Genomic DNA, 23181 nt, shown 5'->3' on the forward strand with positions numbered 1-23181 from the left:
TGAACAAAAAGACTATGACAGCCTCAAAGAATTGTTTTCATAGGTAACGGTGCCTTGTTTTATGCAGAATAGCAAAGCACAGTCTAGGAAAGGAATGGAATTTTCCACTGGCAGTTGGTGTCACCTTGTTGGTAGCTTTGCAAGACACTAAATTCTAATTTCTACTGGCAAAGGCTATGGTAATAATACTCAATGCCACAAATGACCTTTTTAAGTTGTGTGATGTGGTAACTCTAACTTCTTTTCAAGCCTCAGATGAATTTTATAAGTTCCTAAAGCCTATGGGTAGCAGATAACCAACTAGAGTGGTCTGAGGGCTTAGCAATATCTATCACTGGAAAAACAAATTATTTTCGAAACTATTTTCTACATATGCCTAAAAGTTATTTACTACAAAGAATAAATCACCAATATTTTTATAAATCAAAGAAAATGCACAAATAACTCTTAGCAAGTCTTACGACTGTTTAAAATACTACTTCTGTCACAACAGAAAGCATGAGATGTACACTTACAATTACATGAGAATTATATAAAATAATTTGACAGATCCTACCTTTTTCAGGAACCGGATTCCATAGGTAAATATATAAAGGCCATATGAAAATTTCCACCTGTGGAAAGTTTAAAAAGCATTCTATGATACTCAGTTTAAATATTTCATAGCATATTCTGAAATACATGAGTGAAAAAATTCCATTAAATGAACCCCCCCCACACACACCTTTGTCCCAACCAGGGATTAAACACAACTAGTGACTTCAGTGCAGGCTAAACATGTACACTTACCATGAATGGCATACAGGAAATATTTTAAATATTAATAATTATATTTGTAACAATTATTCTTTCGTTCAGTTATTATGTTTGCCTATTCACTCATCTTTTCTTCTTCCAGCATGTGAATTTCCTCTAGTTCATGGCTCATGAATGGATAGATTTGAACAATATGAAGGTATATAAGATAGTTTGGAATTCTTTGCCTGATACAGAGATTAAGTAAATGACTTACCTGATGTTCGTTTTTAAAAGAAAAAACTTTAGTATTTTTAAAGTAGGTAACACTTTTCCCCTTCATCTTTTAACAAATTTTTATTGGCATCTTTCTGGATATCACTAAAGGAACCTATTTGGAATCCAAACCATCCATCTGATGTACAACTGTTAAGCGTCTGCCTGCAGTGCGCGAGACCCAGGTTTGATCCCTGGGTTGGGAAGATCCCCTGGAGAAGGAATTGGCAACCCACTCCAGTACTCTTGCCTGGAAAATTCCATGGACTGAGGACCCTGGGGTCCATGGGGTCGCAAAGAGTTGGACAGGACTGAGCGACTTCACTTTCACTTTCACTTATACTATCCCAAACTCTGTCCAGCTGTTAGATGGTCACTTTTTTTAATGGGGAAAATCTTTAAGTTCTCTTTCAATGTTAGATGAATTGAACGCTTACCTCTTTTAAAGACTTTACATAAATACCAAGACTTTATATAACTTATATACATAGTGTGTGTGCATATATATAATATATGGTTACTGCAAAAAACCTCAACCTGGTAGTCAATTCCCAATCTCATTTTTTAATTTTTCTGAGTATAAATAGTTGTGCCTTTAAAAACTGGTTGATGTCACAGAACAGAATTCCTGAGATCATGCTGCTCATGGTATCTTGGGTTACAAGTTGTAAATGAACACAAAGGAGAAAGTGACTAGTTAACTTTGCAACAAGGAAATTTGCTTTCCGTGTTTCCAAGCCATGTAAAAATTTCAAATAAGAATTTTTTCTTTGAGTCTGATTTATTTTTAGTTGAAGTATAGTTGACTTACAATGTCATGTCAATTTCAGGTGTACAGCACAGTGATACTTAGTTATACATTATATATACACACTGTTTTTGTTGTTTACTAGCTAAATCATGTCCGACTCTTTTGCGACTGCCATGGACTGTAGACCATAATTATATATATGGTCTCAGTTCAATTCAGTCACTCAGTTGTGTCCAACTCTTTGTGACCCCATGAATCACAGCACAGCAGACCTCCCTGTCCATCACCAACTCCTGGAGTTCACCCAAACTCATGTACATCGAGTCTGTGATGCTATCCAGCCATCTCATCCTCTGTCGTCCCCTTCGCCTCCTGCCCCCAATCCCTCCCAGCATCAGGGTCTTTTCCAATGAGTCAACTCTTTGCATGAGGTGGCCAAAATATTGGAGTTTCAGCCTCAGCATCAGTCCTTCCAATGAACACCCAGGACTGATCTCCTTTAGAATGGACTGGTTGGATCTCCTTGCAGTCCAAGGGACTCTCAAGAGTCTTCTCCAACACCACAGTTCAAAAGCATCAATTCTTCAGTGCTCAGCTTTCTTCACAGTCCCAACTCTCACACACATACATGACCACTGGAAAAACCATAGCCTCGACTAGATGGACCTTTTTTGGCAAAGTAATGTCTCTGCTTTTGAACATGCTATCTAGATTGGTCATAACTTTCCTTCCAAGGAGTAAGCGTCTTTTAATTTCATGGCTGCAATCATCATCTGCAGTGATTTTGGAGCCTAAAAAATAAAGTTTGACACTGTTTCCACTGTTTCCCCATCTATTTCCCATGAAGCGATGGGACCAGATGCCATGATCTTCGTTTTCTGAATGTTGAGCTTTAAGCCAACTTTTTCACTCTCCTCTTTCACTTTCATCTAGAGGCTTTTTAGTTGTTCTTCACCTTCTGCCATAAGGGTGGTGTCATCTGCATATCTGAGGTTATTGATATTTCTCCCGGCAATCTTGATTCCAGCTTGTGCTTCTTCCAGTCCAGCGTTTCTCATGATGTACTAGGCATATAAGTTAAATAAGCAGGGTGACAATATACAGCCTTGACATACTCCTTTTCCTATTTAGAACCAGTCTGTTGTTCCATGTCCAGTTCTAACTGTTGCTTCCTGTCCTGCATATAGGTTTCTGAAGAGGCAGGTCAGGTGGTCTGGTACTCCATCTCTTTCAGAATTTTCCACAATTTATTGTGATCCACACAGTCAAAGGCTTTGGCATAGTCAATAAAGCAGAAATAGATGTTTTTCTGGAACTCTCTTGCTTTTTCCATGATCCAGTGGATGTTGGAAATTTGATCTCTGGTTCCTTTGCCTTTTCTAAAACCAGCTTGAACATCAGGAAGTTCACGGTTCACGTATTGCTGAAGCCTGGCTTGGAGAATTTTGAGCATTACTTTGCTAGTGTGTGAGATGAGTGCAATTGTGCAGTAGTTTGAGCATTCTTTGGCCTTGCCTTTCTTTGGGATTGGATTGAAAACTGACCTTTTCCAGTCCTGTGGCCACTGCTGAGTTTTCCAATTTTGCTGGCATATTGAGTGCAGCACTTCCACAGCATCATCTTTCAGGATTTGAAATAGCTCAACTGGAATTCCATCACCTCCACTAGCTTTGTTTGTAGTGATGCTTTCTAAGGCCCACTTGATATATGGTCTACAGTATAGTATATATATGGTCTACAGTATGGTATATATATATATATTTTTTTTTTCAGATTAATTTCCCTTACAGGGTATTACAACATATTGAGTAGATTTCTCTGTGCTATACAGTAGGTCTTTGTTGTTTATCTATCTTATATATAGTAGTGTGTATATGTTAATTCCATTCTAATTTATGCCTTTCCCCTTCCCTTCTGATAAACCATAACAAGTAAGATTTTTTGTAAAGGTTATTTAAGGAGATGATTCAGGTTACAAAGCTCTTTTGAGGTAAGAAGAAAAGAACAATAGTAGGGAGCTCAGAGAGCTGAGTAAGACTCAATGGTAGAAACAAATGTCCCTGAGTTTCATTCCTGGACTGACTGACTCTTCAAACATCCTGGAATTCAAGTCAGAAGTAACCTTTAGAGAAGAGTTTTGAACTTTAGGATTGAAAATCACCAACTAAAAATCCATAAAACCTGAATTCAGACAGGAACAAAAAGCAATGGTTCTAAAACTTTTTACAAAAGCCCTCTTCTAAGCAAAGTCAGTTTACTTACTGCAGTGTCAAAGCCAAGGCCTTAATTTTAACCCCATCTCCATTATCAATTTTTTTGGTGGCTGTGGGTGAGAGTATCTGTGTGTTTCTTTCTGTTAGGATGTATAAATTCTAAATCAGAAGTGAAGACCAGGTATGGGTCTAAGGGTGTGTATCTCATGCAGTTATACAGAGTATGCTGCTAGGTTTAATGTTTTGCTGTTACTATCTTGAAATTCTTAATAATTGTTGAACAAGGAGCTCCATATTTTGTTGTTCATTGGTTCCTAGAATTATATAGCTGGTTCTGGTCAAGATTCATAGATTCTCTTAACTTTGGGCAAACCTACTGATATCTCTTGACCTCAATTCCATCTCTATAATGGGAGAGTGGTTTATATTATACTGTTTTTGATATTTACACTGTTTTGATATATTGATGTCCTAAGAATTTGATGGAAAGAGTAATTTCCACTTCTCTCTAGTTCCTCTGACTCATGGTTGTATTAAAGCAGCCTAATTCACGCATTTGCAAGTCACTTTTTGGTCTCTGAAGACAAGTGAATTCACAACTCTTAGACTAAATGATTTATAACAACTGTTTCAGCTCTAGAACACTTGTTGTTCAGTCATCAAGTCCTGCCCAACTCTTTGTGACCCAATGGGCTGCAGCATGCCAGGCTTTCCTGTCCCTCACCATCCCCTGGAGTTTGCCCAAGTTCATGTCCTTTGCATCAGTGATGTCATTCTATCATCTCCTCCTCTGTTGCCCTCTTCTCCTTTGCCCTCTTCACCTCCCCTTCACTGCCTTGTCATGTCAAAGGGACTTGCATAACTCAATGAAGCTATGAGCCATGCCATGCAGGGCACCCAAGATGGATGAATCATAGTGGAGAGTTCTGACAAAACATGATCCGCTGGAGGAAGGAACAGCAAACCCCCAGTATACTTGCCGTGAGAACCCCATTAACTGTATAAGATACGTAGATCAGGCAGTTTTTACAGATAACAACAAAACTTTATGAAAGTCATTGGAACTCCTATAATCATTCATGTAACTACATTTTCTTTCATAAAATGACCCAGCTTTCATAAGACATAGGTTGTATTATAGGAACATGAATGCCTCCATCATTTGAATAACAATTTGTGATGAATATCTATAAGGCAGAGTTTATTTCCACCAAATATCTACAGAAGCAATATTTTCAAGGATTTTTCCATATTCAGGAAATCCTTTGTTTTATTTTTGTAGTTTCATGTAGGTTACAGTTTTAAATGGTGCCTAACTACCAGCCATTGACACAACCCCTCTCAGCCTCCCACTAAAATATCTATTAAAAAGAAAGGTAAATAAAGGTGCATGCAACCACAAAAAAGAAAAAATGACCTTGTACCTATTACAAGAATCAGAGAATTTACAGAAGAAAAAAAAAGAATAAGAATAAAATTAGAAATAAAAATGTAATTAGAGGCAACAAGAAACAAGCTATTGGTCTTAAAGGAAGTAGGAAAATCTGAGTATATCTTCCTGTCTCCACTTTCTGCCATCTTGTACAGAAATGCAAAAATCTGCATCCATCAGAAACCTAGACAGCCCTCTGTCATGAATGAAACTTTTGAGGTAGGAAGAGAATCCCCCCACCTTGTCAATTCATGACTGATCAAAAGATGAGTAAGAAAAAAGGAAGCATTTAGCACCCTGGGAGTTCCAGTTACACAGAAGGTGACTTAGAGGCAAAATGATTCATGGTGGTATTGCATTCTGGAGGTTCGAGTTCTTATAACCCATTTAACTGACAGAGAACAAGATATAGAGATAGCTGCTCTATGTGAAATTCTTCTGGTTCACTGAAAGTAGACCAAGGCCTATAGTCATCAACTTGCTACAAGGTCAGAGATCTAAAAGAGGACTTTTACTAGCAAAAAAGAGAACAGAGAGTGGGGTAAAAGTCAATCTATACATCTTCTCTGTGAGCAGGTCTAGATGAATATTTCCAAATTCGGGAATGAAAAAAATCTAAATGTCAATACAGGTCTACTAGGAAGTATTGAATAAATACGGAAAGAAAAGAGCATGCTAAGGATCCAAAGAAAGAACCATCTCCTAAAGTTAACTCCCTGGAGGAATCAGATGTCATTTTTAGAAAAGCATTTGGTGTTGTTAGATATGTCTCCTAAAACCAGAAGAAGAAAGCCACAAATTAGTAAAAGACTACTGGGTAAGATAAAAAGAGATTATAAGTGAAACAGAAAAGCAATATAAGGATTCTAAAAATGAAGTGAAGGAATATTATTCACATGAGGGGGAAGGGAAGAAAAAATATACACATATCCTGCTAAAAATCATTGATGTAGAAGATAAAGCATCTCCATAGGGCTGGAGAAAAAACCAATGGATGAAAGAAGACCTAAGATCCAGAGAATCAGAAAAATCAAGTCTAATTATAGCTGCTTCTGAGAAAACTCAACTGAAGGATTTAAACAGAAGGAATAGCCAAAGATACAACTGAAAAAAAAAAACTGACTGAAAAGAATAAGGTCAACATTGTATTCTGAACAATATCAATTCAAAGCCACATCCTGACAAATTTTGAATCCTTGGGTTAAAAAAAAAATCCTTCAATATCCATGCACAAAAACAAAAAAAGTCAACATACAAATCAATTGAAAATATGTCACCATCAAAGGAACAAATATCCAGCAGTCTTAACTTCTCCTTTGCATCACTAAATTTATAGAAAAGACAGAACATTCCATCAAAGAAAGCTACTACCAGCCAAACTGCTTTCATTTGTTAAAAAAAAATACATAAAACATTCTCAGATAATCAAAAGCTCTGAAAATACATTACTCTTTAACCATTACTAAACAAATTACTTTGGTCACTTCCAACCCACTGAGATACAAAAGTTAAGAATTCAAAAAGTATGATTTTAAAATAAAAGCAGTATTGTTAACAACATAAATAATTGCTATAAATTTCATTGGGGAAATTTGGGCAAATAATGCCCAATAAACTGGAAAATTCTGAAAGAGATGGGAATACCAGACCACCTGACCTGCCTCTTGAGAAACCTGTATGCAGGTCAGGAAGCAACAGTTAGAACTGGACATGGAACAAATAGAAAAAGGAGTATGTCAAGGCTGTATATTGTCACCCTGCTTATTTAACTTATATGAAGAGTACATAATGAGAAACGCTGGGCTGGAGGAAGCATAAGCTGGAATCAAGATCGCTGGGAGAAATATCAATAACCTCAGATACGCAGATGACACCACCCTTATGGCAGAAAGTGAAGAAGAACTAAAGAGCCTCTTGATGAAAGTGAAAGAGGAGAGTGAAAAAGTTGGCTTAAAGCTCAGCATTCAGAAAATGAAGATCATGGCATCCGGTCCCATCACTTCATGGCAAATAGATGGGGAAACAGTGGAAACAATGGCTGACTATTTTTCTGGGCTCCAAAATCACTGCAGATGGTGATTGCAGCCATGAAATTAAAAGATGCTTGCTCCTTGGAAGGAAAGTTATGACCAACCTAGACAGCATATTAAAAAGCAGAGACATTACTTTGCCAACAAAGGCCTGTCTAGTCAAGGCTATGGTTTTTCCAGTAGTGATGTATGGATGTGAGAGTTGGACTATAAAGAAAGCTGAGAGCCAAAGAATTGATGCTTTTGACCTGTGGTGTTGGAGAAGACTCTTGAGAGTCCCTTGGACTGCAAGGAGATCCAATCAGTCCATCCTAAAGGAGATCAGTCCTGGAGGGACTGATGTTGAAGCTGAAACTCCAATACTTTGGCCACCTGATGTGGAGAGCTGACTCATTTGAAGACCCTGATGCTGGGAAAGATTGAGAGCAGGAGGAGAAGGGGATGACAGAGGATGAGATGGTTGGATGGCATCACTGACACAGTGGTCGTGGGTTTGGGTGAACTCTGAGATTTGGTGATGGACACGGAGGCCTGGCGTGCTGCGGTTCATGGGGTCACAAACAGTCGGATACGACTGAGTGACTGAATTGAACTGAACTGAATGCCTAATAAATGCTACTGTTCTTAAGGGGCAATTTAGTACAAAATATTTAAAAACAATAATCAAAGGATGAATTCTCAGATTATATTACTGGAAGAAGGGACTGGAGAAGGGAAGCATTAAATTTATTCTTAAAGAGAAATTTCAAGAGACTGTGGTCATGGTAAGAGAAATATAGTTAAAAGAATGTTTCTTTAAAAACTTAAAGGATGTCTGGTTAAAGATGGCAATGTTTTGGGCGCATTGAACTGGGTGACGGGTGATGGGTCTGATGGGTGCATGAATCTTCCTATGTGCCTTTATGAATGCAGCACTAAACAGGCAGAAAAGGAATTTTGTTAAGGAAAGCATAAACTCAAAAGGACACAGACAACAGGGTTGAGGATAACCACCTCACTGTGGAGCCTGTTGTCTGAACCAGGGGCTGGCTGGATTCTAGGCTGTGGTTGGAGGATGCTCAGAATCACCAGAGAATCCCAGAAAGATTCCAGATGAGAAAGCAACTCTGCAAGGGAGGAACCTCTATTGGACCGAGAGGCCTCAGGATTAGCTTGCCCAATTCCAGACTGTTGCTAAGTGGCCAAACCAGGACACAAACCTAGTGCAACGCTGACTCGAAAGCCTCCTCTCAAATTCCACAGAATTAGCATGCATTTCTCTGCCTAGATGTGTTCCACACTACACTTGTTTGGACATGGAAACCTTTTATAGCCATCAAGCCTGAAAATGAGAATGGAAGGCTAGTAAAAACTACCACCCACAGAATCTGTTTTATTGTCCTTACACAATAAGGCTGAAAGGGTTCTTTGTCAAAATAAGACTAATAAAATGTGCCATAAAAGCAGAGAATCAGAGTGTTGAGGTCTTGCGTTTTATTGCCAGGTGTCACTCACATGGCACAGGGGTCCTAAGTGATAGAGGAGGCAGATGCAGGGAGAGACATCCAGAAGCAGCTCCCTGAGCTCAACTCAGCACATCAACCCCAGAAAGGAGGACAGCCCGTGGGGCCAGTTTCTTTACAACATTTCTGGAGTACTTGCTCTGGGCTAACGGCTGTTCTGAGCCCTTTACAAGCAGAAAGTCGTTCAGTGAAAACTATTCCACACAACAAAGTAGGTACTATTAACATCATCCCTAATTTTCCTTCAAATGAGGAAACAAGCCCAGAGAGGTTCACTGACTTCTCAAAGGTCACACAGCCAGTAAGGGAGAACACCAGCACTGCAAACCAGGCGCATGATTTCAACATCCCAGCTCTTAACTATCAGGCTCTGCTGCCTCTTCTTGACGTTACACACCTGAAAACTGAAGACAATGCATTCGGCTGAAATGGTATTTCCAACCAAGGGGCCATTCATAGACACCACATGATGAGAACAGTCTCTGTCCTGATGACTAGAAACTGGCTGCTTGCAAAACTGGAAGTAGGAAAGGGCTGCACTGGGGATTCTTCTCAATACCAGGGCACTTAGACAATACTAAGCTTGTTCACTAAAGTCACCAGTAATATCCCAGGAGCCTTCTCCGTCTTAGCCACTCATCTTGTCTATGTACTGCAACACCATCCCTCCTTTGAGATTTATGTCAAATCTAGCTATTCCATGAAGCCACCTTTTCTGAGCACTGCAACAATGAAAGCATTATAATTCTCTAACGGTGTGTTTCTTACCTCCTTATCTCATCTTTGATTACAGCCACAAACCTCTGACTCGCTTGTGAGCTCCAAGTAGGTATGACTGAATATTATTTATTTTTGTGTTTCTGACAGCAGAGTGTTTGGCGAGAAATAGTCCCTAAATTGACATCTGAATTTTTATTAATGGTATCAGCACTCCCTTTAACTTCTCTACTTATAGGTTTATTTTAACCAAAATAGTCTTTAATCAAATAATTTTACCAACTATTTCCAGAAACTGTGCAAAATATGAGTAAGAAAGGGGAAAGACATGCCAAATGCTTATAATGCAGTTTTTTTACATGACCAATATAGCAGAAATTTGGAATTAAAGAAGGTCAACTCTGGAATGGTCTAAATAATAATTTAAAAATACCGTTACTGAATGCAAAACTAGGATGCCTTCTTAGAACACATATTAGCATGTAGTTCCTTTGATTCTGACTGAATTTATCAATTTGAGATATTTCACATTTTCACTGTTCCATCATTTAAGGTTAAAAAAAAAACACTGCTTACCAAATATATGAATAAAAGTGAAGTAGGGCTTACATCTTTTTTTAATGAAATTTAATATAAACTTCATATATCTTGCAAATTATTACAAATGAAATGAAACTACTATTGTTGTTCGATTGCTAAGTCATGTCTGCCTCTTTGTGATCCCAAGGACTGCAGCACGCCAGGCTCCTTTGTCCTCCACTATCGCTCAGTTTGCTCAAATTCATGTCCATTGAGTTGGTGGTGCTATCTAACCATCTCATCCTCTGCTACCCACTTCTTCTTTTGCTTTCAACCCTTCCCAGCATCAGGGTCTTTTCCAATGAGTCGGTTCTTTGCATCGGGTGACCAAAGTATTAGAGCTTCAGCTTCAGTATCAGTCCTTCCAATGAATATTCAGGATGGATTTCCTTTAGGATTGGCTGGTTTGATCTGCTTGCAGTCCAAGGGACTCTCAAGAGTCTTCTCCAGCACCACAGTTCCAACGCATCAGTTCTTGAGCACAGCCTTCTTTATGGACCAACTCTCATATCCATACATGACTACTGGAAAAACCATAGCTTTGACTATATGGACTTTTGCCAGCACAGAGATGTCTCTGCTTTTTAATATGCTATTTAGGTTTGTCGTAGGTTTTCTTTCCAAGGAGCAAGTGTCTTTTAATTTCATGGCTGCAGTCACTATGCTCAGTGATTTTGGAGCCCAAGAAAAGAAAATCTATCACTGCTTCCACTTCTTCATAGTGAAACTATGGAGTTTGATAAATGAAAAAATATTCTGAAATTAATTAGTAAAGACTTTGTATACTGATACAGTTGTCCATTGGTATCCATGGGGAATTGATACCAAATAACAGTGTCAAATATCAAAATCCAAGGATGCTAAAGCCCCTTATATAAAATGGTATAGTGTTTGCCTACAAACTATACACATTCTCCTGTACACTTTGAATCACTTCTAGAATACCTAATACAATGTAAATATTATATAAATAGCTACTAGTATGTGGCAAATTCAAATTTTGCATTTTGAAACTTTCTGGACTTATTTTTCCCAAATATTTTCAATCCCTGGTTGGTTGAAATTTGTGGAAATGGAACCCACAGACACAGAAAGCCAACTGTACTTTACATAAATCTATCTTTTCACCTCCCAAGGATCAAACCTGGGTCTCCCGCATTGCAGGCAGACTCTTTATTGTCTGAGCCACCAGGAAGCCCCACAAAGATTAAATTTCTGTTTTTCTACTGAAAACCTCAAAGCTTATGACTTTCATAAGGAACGAACAAAGCTACAGTTATAAACATGGTATACTCATATTTCATCATTTCTCCAGTCAAGTACATCAGGACTTAAAAACACCCTTCAAAAGGGTTTCTGTGTATCAGATACATTCACTTCCACAATGTTTTGAAGTGAAGTTAACTGTGGCTTCAAACTTAACAGCCATCTTAGTCATCATCTTTGTGATGATACTGTTCATGAAGTGAACAGTACTTCTATTTACTAGGCGTTCTTTGAGGATCAACTAAGTATTTTCATAAGTTAGCAGTAGCTGCATTCCTTGAGCACTCACTTAAAGCCTGACCATCATACACTTTTGTATGTACTAACTTATTCTCATCTTATGAGGACCCTATGGGGTAGATGCTACTATCATTCCGATCCTACAGACATGGAGAAATAATTTAGGTCACTTGCCTAAAACCACAGTTAGCAAGTAATGAATTTGGGGATTCAAACCCAAGCAATTTGATTCCAGGGACCACACTCCTTTCTACTACATACTGCCTCTTTATTTTAACATAAAAGTTAATATAGAAGTTATATTTTTTATTGCAAAATACATTACTCTATAGCTTTTTCTCCAAACATATTAAGCAAAATCAGTGGAAGTACTCTGACAGCTACGGCCTCCACTTTCAAGCTCCTTTTTGATGCTAAGGCAGGAGGGCAAATAAAACTCTCTGTTGTCTTCTCTTCCTTTCTCCACAAATGTTAAGCATACACTCGAAGTGAAATGACTTGGCGAGAGTCTTGGTTAAGAGTTGGTGTCATGAACGTGTGATGCTTACCCTAGAAGGACAACAGCTTACTGAGGACAAAGATTTGGTCTTACAGGTGTTTGAGTGCAACATTGGTATATTTCTGTGTACATAAATCAAAGCTATCCATCTCCCAATTTTTACATTTGAACACAAGTTTTTCTTTTTTATTATTTTTAATTAATTATTTTTTTTAATTGGAGGCTAATAACTTTACAATATTGTAGTGGTTTTTGCCATACTTTGACACAAATCAGCCTTGGGTATGCAGGTATCCCCCATCCTGCATCCCCCACCACCCCCCATCCCATCCCTCAGGGTTGTCCCAGTGCACCAGCCCTGAGCGCCCTGTCTCATGCATCAAACCTGGACTGGAGATCTATTTCACATATGGTAATATACATGTTTCAATGCTATTCTCTCAAATCATTCCACCCTTGCCCTCTCCCACAGAGTCCAAAAGTCTATTCTTTATATCCGTGTCTCTTTTGCTGTCTCGCATATAGGGTCATTGTTACCATCTTTATAAATTCCATATATATGCATTAATATACTGTATTAGTGTTTTTCTTTCTGACTGACTTCACTCTGTATAATAGGCTCCAGTTTCATCCACCTCATTAGAACTGATTCAAATGCATTCTTTTTAATGGCTGAGTAATATCCCATTGTGTATATGTACCACAGCTTTCTTATCCATTCATCTGCTGATGGACATCTAGGTTGCTTCCATGTCCTGGCTATTGTAAACAGTGCTGCGATGAACATTGGGGTACACGTGTCTCTTTCCATTCTGGTTTCCTCAGTGTGTATGCCCAGCAGTGGGATTGCTGGGTCATATGGCAGTTCTATTTCCAGTTTTTTATGAAATCTCCACACTGTTCTCCATAGTGGCTGTACTAGTTTGCATTCCCACCAACAGAGTAAGAGGGTTCCCTTTTCTCTGCACCCTCTCCAGCATTTATTGTTTGTAGACTTTTTGATGGCAGCCATTCTGACTGGCGTGAGATGGTACCTTATTGTGGTTGTGATTTGCATTTCTCTGATAATGAGTGATGTTGAGCACTTTTTCATGTGAACACAGGCTTTTCTTAACAGCCTTGCTCTATCTAATAGCCTTGTTTTTTCACCAGCAAAGGTAGTGATCCCAGGGCGTCCATCCACACCCTTGTTCTACCAATGAAAACATCAGGTTCAGAGAAATGTATAACTTCCCTATGTTCCCAGATTACTGGGTAAAAAGAAAACAGGGCTCCTCATTTTTCACACCAGGTCTCCTCTGTCTACATCTTAAAGCCCTGTAGCCTTAAGGTCTAGACTAGAAACAGATAATGACACCCTGAGTTCAGAAAATACTCAGTGGACACCTGATACACTGCCAATTCTCTGAGGAAGCATGTAATGTCCATTAGTGCACAGACATCAAATTTCACAAATTATTTTATTTTTTACAGAGCCACAGGTGCCAGACTTCTGTTCATCTGGGTGGTTGGTGGGTTGGCTGGATTTTTGGTTTGTAGAACAAAATCAGGTGCTTCAATTATATTTTGCATTCAATAAGTCTAACAAAGCCATCAGACATCACTGAATCATGTTAATGATGCAGACACATATTTCTTTCTTGTTCCACAGGTTTTTAGCCAAAATACCTCCCCTCAAAGATTAGACATGGGTTCAACTCCTGAGTTGGGAAGATCCCCTGGAGCAGGAAATGGCAACTCACTCCAGTATTCTTGCCTGGAAAATCCTAGGGACAGAGGAGCCTGGCGGGCTACAATTCATAGGGTCACAATGAGTTGGACACGACTGAAGTGACTTAGCATGCAAAGATTAGTTTTAGAATGCAGTATTTTGAAGTGGAGATAGATTTGAAGTCTTAGTTAAATAATTGATATGTTTTATCTGAAGACATTTTTAAAAAGAGATAACAATTTTTAAGTCCGTTTTCTCCATTTCAAATTGTTACTGGGACACTAATTTTATTAACTGAAGACAACAGAGATGATCATCAGCTAGGAAGAAAGTAAATTGATTTTAGCTTGAAAAATTCCATAAATTTAAAGAATGAAACGAAGATGAGATTAAAGATTCTTTTCTTGGAAACTCTGATATACAATCTAAATTTCCAAGATAGCGTTCAAACTTTAATCAGTTTAGGAATCCAAAGAAATAGTCTAGCTAGGAGAAAAGATATGACTCAGCCTATAGACCAATTATGCAGACCTGAGTTTCGCCTCAAAGCAAACATTTCCTGAAATTATTTCTATGTCCATCAATAAGTAACTCTGTGACTCCAAGTAGTTTTCCTCATTTGCTGAAGGCTCAGCTTTCATTTTCATGCACTGGAGAAGGAAATGGCAACCCACTCCAGTGTTCTTGCTTTGAGAATTCCAGGAACGGCGGAGTGTGGTGGGCTGCCGTCTATGGGGTCGCACAGAGTCAGACACGACTGAAGCGACTTATCAGCAGCAGCAGCAGCAGCAGCAGCTGTTTCTCTGTTTGAGAAGCAACAGACTTATCAATGCAGTCACTGAGGTTGGAGGTAAGTCAAACCTATTGACTTCATTCTCAGGGTCAGTGTGAACTTAATCTGAGCCGGAACTGTTTTCATTAAATCATTGATTCAAAAAACAGGTTAGGCACTTCTGTAACATGCAAAATAATGTTATATATTTCATGAATATACATACTCATATACATATATACACATATATGTAGCATAAAAATAAAGAAGGAAATATAAACACCAAATTGAGGATAGAGATTGACTGGAGGGTAGAAGAGAACATAGAAGGGGTCTATAGAGAGCTTCAGCTGCTTCTGTAATATTTTAATCCTTTAAAACAAGACTGGAGAGAGCTCAGAGGGTCTCTGTTATATTAGTCTCTGTATTTAAGAATACTTCATTATAAAAAAAAGATACTGTGAATAAGAATTATGTTCAGTAAAACATATTACAGTAAATTATTATGTCGTTTCCTTTTCTCACACCTGGGAACTATGAATGGCTTTTTCATTATATACCATCAGTCCAAGCATCATTTTCTAAGCATCATAACTAGTTTTTCTCTTTTCCTGTCATTTATAGCCATGCTTTGAGGGCTAAAATTACTATTGGAAAAGTTTCAGGTATTGTCTAGATTTTATACTGACTTCTAAATCTACTGTGATCCATTTCTTAGATTTAACTACTTTGATTTGGCTATTGGGTTTTTTTCATGCTTTTTTTGTAAATTCTAACAGCAGTCAAATTTTACTGATTCTCTCTTCAGTTCTCTATTGGGGTCCATTCTTTCTTTCCAGGTTGATTTCTCTTGTCAAATGCCCAGCAAGGTTGAACTCAGCATCTCTGGCCTTTGGCCCCTCCCATGAGTCTTTCCAACACCAGTCCCAGGCTCCTACAATCTACTCAAAATACAACTGCCAAAAATCAACATCCACAAATGACATTCTGTTAGGTCACTGTGTCTATGAAACATTTCTCCTTACGCCTCGAATTCCCCTGAATATGGACTAAACGTATAATTGTGAGCTTCAAGTCCATTCATTTATACTCAAGTTTGAAAGGCCACAACTTGTAGAAATCAGAAAAAGGTAAATGAGCATTTTCCAACAAACATTTGTTCAGGATAAGGATAAAGGAAGGATAAAATCAAGATTATTCTCCTGTTGCCAAAAATAAAATCAGTCAATAAGACTTTGGAACATGTACTTGCAAATGTCACAATTCTTAAGTGTGTGGTTAAGGCAAAAGCAGCCAAATATTTATTACCACCTAACGTCAAGCTAATGTTATGTGTCCCTTGAACATCAAGTGCTTTCATAGTCTCTATGTACTTTCTTTTTTCTTATCTGAAAGCAGACTGAAGACAAAAAAGAGTCATTTGTTCAGATGCTGTGATTGCACAGGAAAGAAAGAAATGGGAATAAATGGTACTCCAATTTGAAAAATGTACATACTTTTGCATTTAAGAAGAAATTCATTTGTACCTCTCTACTGCCCTGTTTGGTATCAACTTTCTGTCATAGGCTCTATAGCACATCTCATAACTGGAGGAGAGACAGAGCAACAGGCCATTCACAGGGCCTGGCATAAAGATCCTCTCCTACCCTTAAATCCTGCCTACAATTCTAGTATAAAGTTTCTTTAATTTCCTCATCTGAAAAATGGGGATGAAAATATGTAATTTTCAGTATTGTTAGAATTTAATGAGAAATGAAAGAAAAGATTAAAACACAGAGAAATATGCTCAGGGGTGGACCCTAGGATGCTATGTAGGCTCATTCTTAATTTACTAGCCCTGACATGCCAGTCTCACCATGCATTCATACATCATGTTTCACCTCCTGGTGTTCGTTCATTTTTTGAAATATTTTTTCCACCCACACCCATACCACTTCTCATCCTCCAGCTCCTTCAGCCCATTTACCACCAAATTCTCTTCTTGGACTTTTAAGTTGTCTGTGAAGAGTACAGATTTGCTTATGTAGATGTTTATTTATGTGTTTGTATGTGTATGGAATTCTCAGGTGGCACAATGGTAAAGAACCTGCTTGCAAATGCAGGAGACATGGGTTCGATCTCTGGGTAGGGAAGATCCCCTAGAGAAGGAAATGGCAACCCGTCCCAGTATTCCATGCCTGGAGAATCCCATGGACAGAGAAGCCTAGCTGGCTACAGTCTATGGGGTCACAAAGAGTCAGACATGACTGAGAACACACACACACACACATGTGTATATATATATATATAAACATAGATATATGTATCAATAAATATATAGTATATGTATGTGTATAAACACAGATATCTATGTGTATGTATATGCATGTACATATAAAAGTTAAATCCAAGAATATCAAGGATCTCTAATTGGAAACAAATACAGGTATGTAGACCTCTGACCTAGTATCTTCTATGTGGGAGAGGATGATATTCTCTCTCCATCCTCTATTAGGGAAAGAAAAATAAGAGCAGACAAACAATTTGCAGTCACAAGGAGCTTTCCAAAAAAGTCAGTAAACTTGTACTCCTGTATAAGAAAATAAGCCATTTCATGAAATTGAGCCTAGTTACAAAACACACAATGAAATTCTTGGCTGACTAGTCGCCATGTGACTTGTATGCTGACTGAAAAAGTAATGAGTTGCCCACATGCCAGCTATATTCATACAGTAGTACCTCATCTTTTAAATAACCAGAACACTCCATTCACTATGAGCACTGGAAGACAATGAGCTGCCCACTTTAAAGCAGCATCATGCTACCAAAAAACTGTCATAACTAATAAATGAATCACAGGATACAAAATCAAGGTACAGAAATCTATGCCATTTCTGTACATTTACAAACTATCAGCAAGAGAAATTAGGAAAATAATCCCATTTACAATTGCATCAAAAAGAAATTTTCCCTGGTCTCCATCCACTTCCCCAAAGCAGAAGTGTTTGTTCCCATAATATACTGTTCTAATATTAATATTTATTATAGTTATCTTTTAAGCAGATAACTGATGCTGGGAATGATTAAGGGCAATAGAAGGGGGTGACAGAGGATGAGATGGTTGGATAGAATCATTGACTCAAGGGACAGGAATTTGAGCAAAAATAGTGAAGGGCAGGAAATCCTGGCACACTGCAGTCCATGGGATTGCAAAGGTCGGACAGGACTTAGCGACTGAATAACAACAATGCTTTAAGAGGCCAACAATCAGTTGAATTTTCATTTCCAAGTGAAAGAGCCGTGCCTTAATTCTGCCCAAGACTCACTTTAGGGAGGATGCATTCTCCCTGGGCTGGAATACTGGATCCATGGCTTTCATTTCAGTCTTTGTGAGTGAGCATAGGCGCTCCCTGTGATTCTATCATCTGGTCTATAAAATGAAGATAATAACATCTACTTCAAAGGGTTTGAGTGAGGATTAAATGAGATGATACTTGTAAAGTACACAGAATAGCATTCCAATATGTGGCAAATGTTTAACAACTCTTATCTTTATTATTTTTATATAGCATGTATATGACATATAGCCCATAAATGATTCCTGAATTAAGTCTTATGGTTAACTGTATGGGCCTCCGCCAATGGCTAGACACACCACTAAATTATAACAGGGCTTTAAGGAAAGACATTTTGTATGAGATCTAAAAAAGATACAAGGGTAGAGGAAGCCTTCCTTCCACTAAAGTGGTTAAGCAATAGGTCATGTAAATGAGGGACTCTCTGTTGCTTCTTTATTAAATTTATGTGTTAGAATTTGGCTGACTTCTTATTTTCCCCTTGTTTGTAGTTTTAAAGTTATTTAATATTTAATGTTACAAAACCACTTGAGATTGCTGCTACACTAAATCTGTACATTGTACACGCAGTTCTGAAAATGTTAAGAGCAAAATTTAGTAGAGCTGGAAAGTGAAAAGTATAGCAGTGAATTTCCATGGCAATGTGGTGTTATAAATAAGATATGATACGTAGAGAAATTGATCACCAAAGAGGTACAGATGAAGAGAATGAGTTTATGTTTATTCATGGGTTTTTTTAAACTCCTGTGCATTGAGATATTTTATAGCCACAAAATTAAATATCTGAACTTCAAGGTCATCATCTAAAACCTGTAAACACACTGCCTCTAAATGAGGGACTGCAAACTTAAATTCTTTGGGCACCACGCCAGTCAGACAAACAAGGAGATGGTTAGGCTGAGCTCTGGGAGCTGGGGGAACAGCCACTGGCACTCAGTCTCCATGCTGGCAGCGGAACAGGAGGTGCTCAGGGCTGTGGCAATCTCAATACCCACTGAAATAAGGGTCAGTCAAATGTCAAGAAAAATCCAAAATGAACTGTGGCCAGAATTCTCCCATTTTTCAGAGAAAGCTGGCAGTCTGATATTTTATGTATTTTATATGAAATCTGATTTTTAAATAAATGCCGGCAATTAACTTGACTGAAAACTAAAACACTAAAAAGGCCAAACAAAATACATCTTGAAGGCTGGATCCAACCTGGGGTCACGAGTTCACAACTTTTGGTTTCATATGTGGATGAAATGGGTGGGATGTTTTATTTTTAACCCTTACTCTCCAAACTACATAAATAAGCTGGAATGGAACTCTCTGCTTTCCCAAGGCATGGAATTTTCATGGGTAAAATTTCATCCTCATTTTCTAATGACCTAATGAACTCTTGATCAATTCTCAGAAAATGTGCAGCAACCAAAAATGGAGAGAAGTCAAATCAAAGAAATTCTACATGTAATTATGCTCACAAACAGACTGCCATTCATTAAGGAGGATAAATTGAGCAATTACTTAATGCCTAGACATGCAAGGATCTAAATATGAGTAAGTCATAATCCTTCCCTTAAGAAGCTGACAATCTAACAGGCTGTTTCTTGATGGGCTATGGCTGCAAATCTAAGAAAGCCTTACTATTTGAGGCCATCATTCACATCCTCTGTCTGCACTTTCAGCTTGGGACAATATCCAAACAGTAGCTTTTATCTCAGGGTCATCCTGCCCTAGTGTCTCTGGGGGAAAATGCCTGGAGATCTCAGTTCTTCCACATCAGACCTGGGAATCTTATTAAAATGGAGATGGTGTTACATCTGTCCCTTCTCTCTGTGAGCTGAGGTGAGAGAGGGGTAGGGTAGAGATGCAGTGGGGGACCAGACAGAAAACCCAAGAAAAGTTCCACTGGACCCAGTGTCCGAATCCCCTGAAGACTTTTGTAGGAACGTAGAGCAGGAGAATGATCAGGAGATCAGTGGCTGCAAAGCAATGGGAAAGGGTCTGGGGGTCCCTGGCCTGTGTTAGTGGAATAATGGAGGAACAGCTGATGGGGAAGGGAGCGGAAGGAGGCAGGGCCTATTCTGGTCCTTTTCTGAAAGAGTTGGGGTTAAGGGATTCTTGCCTTAAGATGTTATCAAACATCTATTCGAATGAAGAATATATTCTTATATTTCCTTTCCTTTTCAAATATTGAATAAAAAGATTAGTAAAGGTATATTAATGTTCACACTTTGAGAAACAATAAAAAATTGTTACAAAAATATTCATCATGTTTTCAAAGTTTTGATCGTAGACTTTTTCACATTTGAAAAGATATAATGAAAGGAGGAGGGGCAAGGGGAATGGGCAAGATATTTACTATCAGAGTTTCAATAGCAAATCAGTTACTCATAGATGATGGCAAATGTTAACGGGAAACAATTCAAATTATAAAATAAAATGTATTCACAATTTTCCTGGAACATATCTATACTATGTAATTGAAGGCAGAGATATACAGTCAAACAGACAAATCAATTCTCAAGGGGTTCCTTGTAATCACTTGTACATATTTGGGATGTTATGACCAATGTAATAAATACACATTCTTTCTCTGCATCATTGCATGCTTTAGAGTAACACTATTTCCTGGAGCTGTGAAAGCTCTTTCATGTAGAACCTCAGGATAACTGGGGTAGCACTGCCAAGAAAGGAGACAGACTGAGAAGCAAGCAGGTCCTTAGGGAAAGAATGGCATGCAGATTTTCTCAGAACCAAGGACTTCTTTCTGAAAGGGGTAAATAATGAAAGGCTACAGTGTTCCTGGAAGTGGTCTCTGCCTCCAAGATTTTGCCTATTTTAAGCCAGATTGAGGCTCCTAAAAGAACAATTCTGCAGACACTTTAATGAAATGACTCTGGGGTTTTCAGTAATCAGAGCCCACCTTTAGACTCCTACTGTGGTCACCATTAGCCCCATGTCTGTGTCTCCTGGGATAGCAGACCCGGGCCCACTGCTGCCTCAATCCCCCTTCCCTCTCCTCTACAAGGCCCACTTATCACTTCTCTGCAAGACTTTCCTTTCTTTTTACAACTCTCTGCTCCACAGAAAATTACAGGATTCTTTTGCTCTGTTAACCATTACCCTCTTAACATCACAGACAAGCAAACAAGCGAAACAAAAACTAGCCTATTGACCACCTACTGTTTTCCAGCCACTTAAGTACATTTGCATATGTAATTAATTCCACTTTATCTATCACAGCAATTCTTCCAGGAAGGTGCTGTTTTCCTCTTCAACAAGTGAGATCCTTGCACAGACAGCAAACCTGGCTTGTGTGAGGTCACATTGTAAACATAGGAGCCAGGAGTCAAACTCCAGATGTCACTTAGGATGTATGACACTAAAGCCCTATGAATTTCGTAGAGCAGCTCTCTGCCTATCACAGAACAAGAACAAAGATGGTAATAAAAATAATAGCTAACACTTACTGAGTAATTACCAATGGATACTTCTAAGTGCTTTACATGGTTCTAATTCACTCACAGCTGGATACAATGATAGCTCCCATCTTAGAGATGTGGTAGGGAGACACATAAAGACTGAGCAACTTGCCTGAGTTCACAGGTCTTCTAAGTGGCAGAGTCCATGCTCTCGGTGGACTTGCCATCTTGCCCCATCTACTGTCTCATGGTGCCACCTAACTGCTTCCTGAGACTTTTATTGCTAGTTTTTATGTTCACCTTTTCTCACTATATTCCCTATCATTCCTTTTTACATCAGAAAGGCAAGTCTTGAGAAAAAACCAAAATGTTAAAAGGGATGAGTGCTGGAAGGAGAGATGGGAAGAGGAAAGGAGAGACAGAAAAGGAACAGTCTTATTTCATGGTCTGAAATGATGACACCCTCAGGCTATCCTCAAGATGCAACTAACCATCAAGTTGAAACTAACAACATGTTCTCATTTACTGATGACCTTGAAGCCACTTTTGACAGCCACACCCTAAATGGAACAATGGAGTAAACAGATATAGGTACCAGGTAAGCCTCGAGCTAGCTAGGGCCCTGGCACATTGCAGGTATCCAAAACCCCCAACGATGTGACACTACCACCAACCCAACCCCTCACTGATTCACTGCAGGAGTTCTATAAGCTCTTACAAATGTCAGTTTTGGAATAAAATAATTAAAACGAGGAAAAATACTGGAAACAACATCCATGTCATGAATTCACAATTCATGTTCCAAGGGGCACTGCCCTCCAAAAGACACCAGTAAGAAAACAAAAGACACAAGTCACAGGCTGGGTGAAAAAGTCTGCAAGTCATCTACTTGATAAAGGATTTATGTCAAGAATATATAAAGAACTCTTAAAACTCAATAAGAAGAAGAGAAACTCAATTTAAAAATAGGTAAAAGATCTGAACAGACATTTCTCTAAACAAAATACATATATATGGATGGCCAATAATCATATGAAAAGATACTCAACATCATTATTCATGAGAGGGATAAAATGAGATACCACTTTACACCCACTAGGAAGACTGTAATCAAAAAGACAGTACCAAGTATTCTCTAGAATGTAGAGAAACCAGAACCCTCACACAGTGCTGATGGGAATATAAAAAGGTGCAGCCACTCTGGAAAACAGTTTGATAGTTTCTTAGAAAGTTAAACCTAAATTTATTATATGGCCCAGCAATTCCTCTTTTAGGGATCTACCCAAGAGAAACAGAAACATGCCCACACAAAGACTTGTATGTGAATGTTCATAGAACACGACTCCTAACATCCAAAAAAAAAAAAAAATGAACACAAATAATCCAATGTCCAACAACTGGTGAATGGATAAACAAAATGCAGTATATTCATTCATTAAACAAAGTACTGATACATGACACAAAATGTATGAAACTCGAAAACATGCCAAGTGAAAGTCAGCCACAAAAGAACACATACTGGATGATTCCATTGATATGAAATGCCCAGAAAAAGGCAAATCTATTGAAACAGAAAATAGATTAGTGGTTGTCAAGGGCTGGAGGAATGACAGCAAATGGGCACAGTGTTCTTTCTGGAGTGACGGAAATGTGATGAAATTGAATGGTGATGCTTATACAACTCCATAAATTGACTAAAAAATAACTAAGTGGTAC

General features: G+C 38.4%; 1 protein-coding gene across 3 annotated transcripts in view; it reads right to left on the minus strand.

The window, feature by feature from the left end:
• Positions 1–23181, minus strand: part of CERS6 (ceramide synthase 6) — a 359336-nt gene that overhangs the window by 148912 nt on the left and 187243 nt on the right. For all 3 annotated transcript variants that reach the window (XM_070803789.1, XM_070803794.1, XM_070803792.1), the window contains exon 4: positions 557–614. In XM_070803789.1, the coding sequence (XP_070659890.1) occupies positions 557–614 (58 nt within the window). The remainder of the gene's footprint in view (positions 1–556; positions 615–23181) is intronic.

Source organism: Bos indicus, chromosome 2 (assembly GCF_029378745.1).
Source record: "Bos indicus isolate NIAB-ARS_2022 breed Sahiwal x Tharparkar chromosome 2, NIAB-ARS_B.indTharparkar_mat_pri_1.0, whole genome shotgun sequence".
Taxonomy (NCBI): domain Eukaryota; kingdom Metazoa; phylum Chordata; class Mammalia; order Artiodactyla; family Bovidae; genus Bos; species Bos indicus.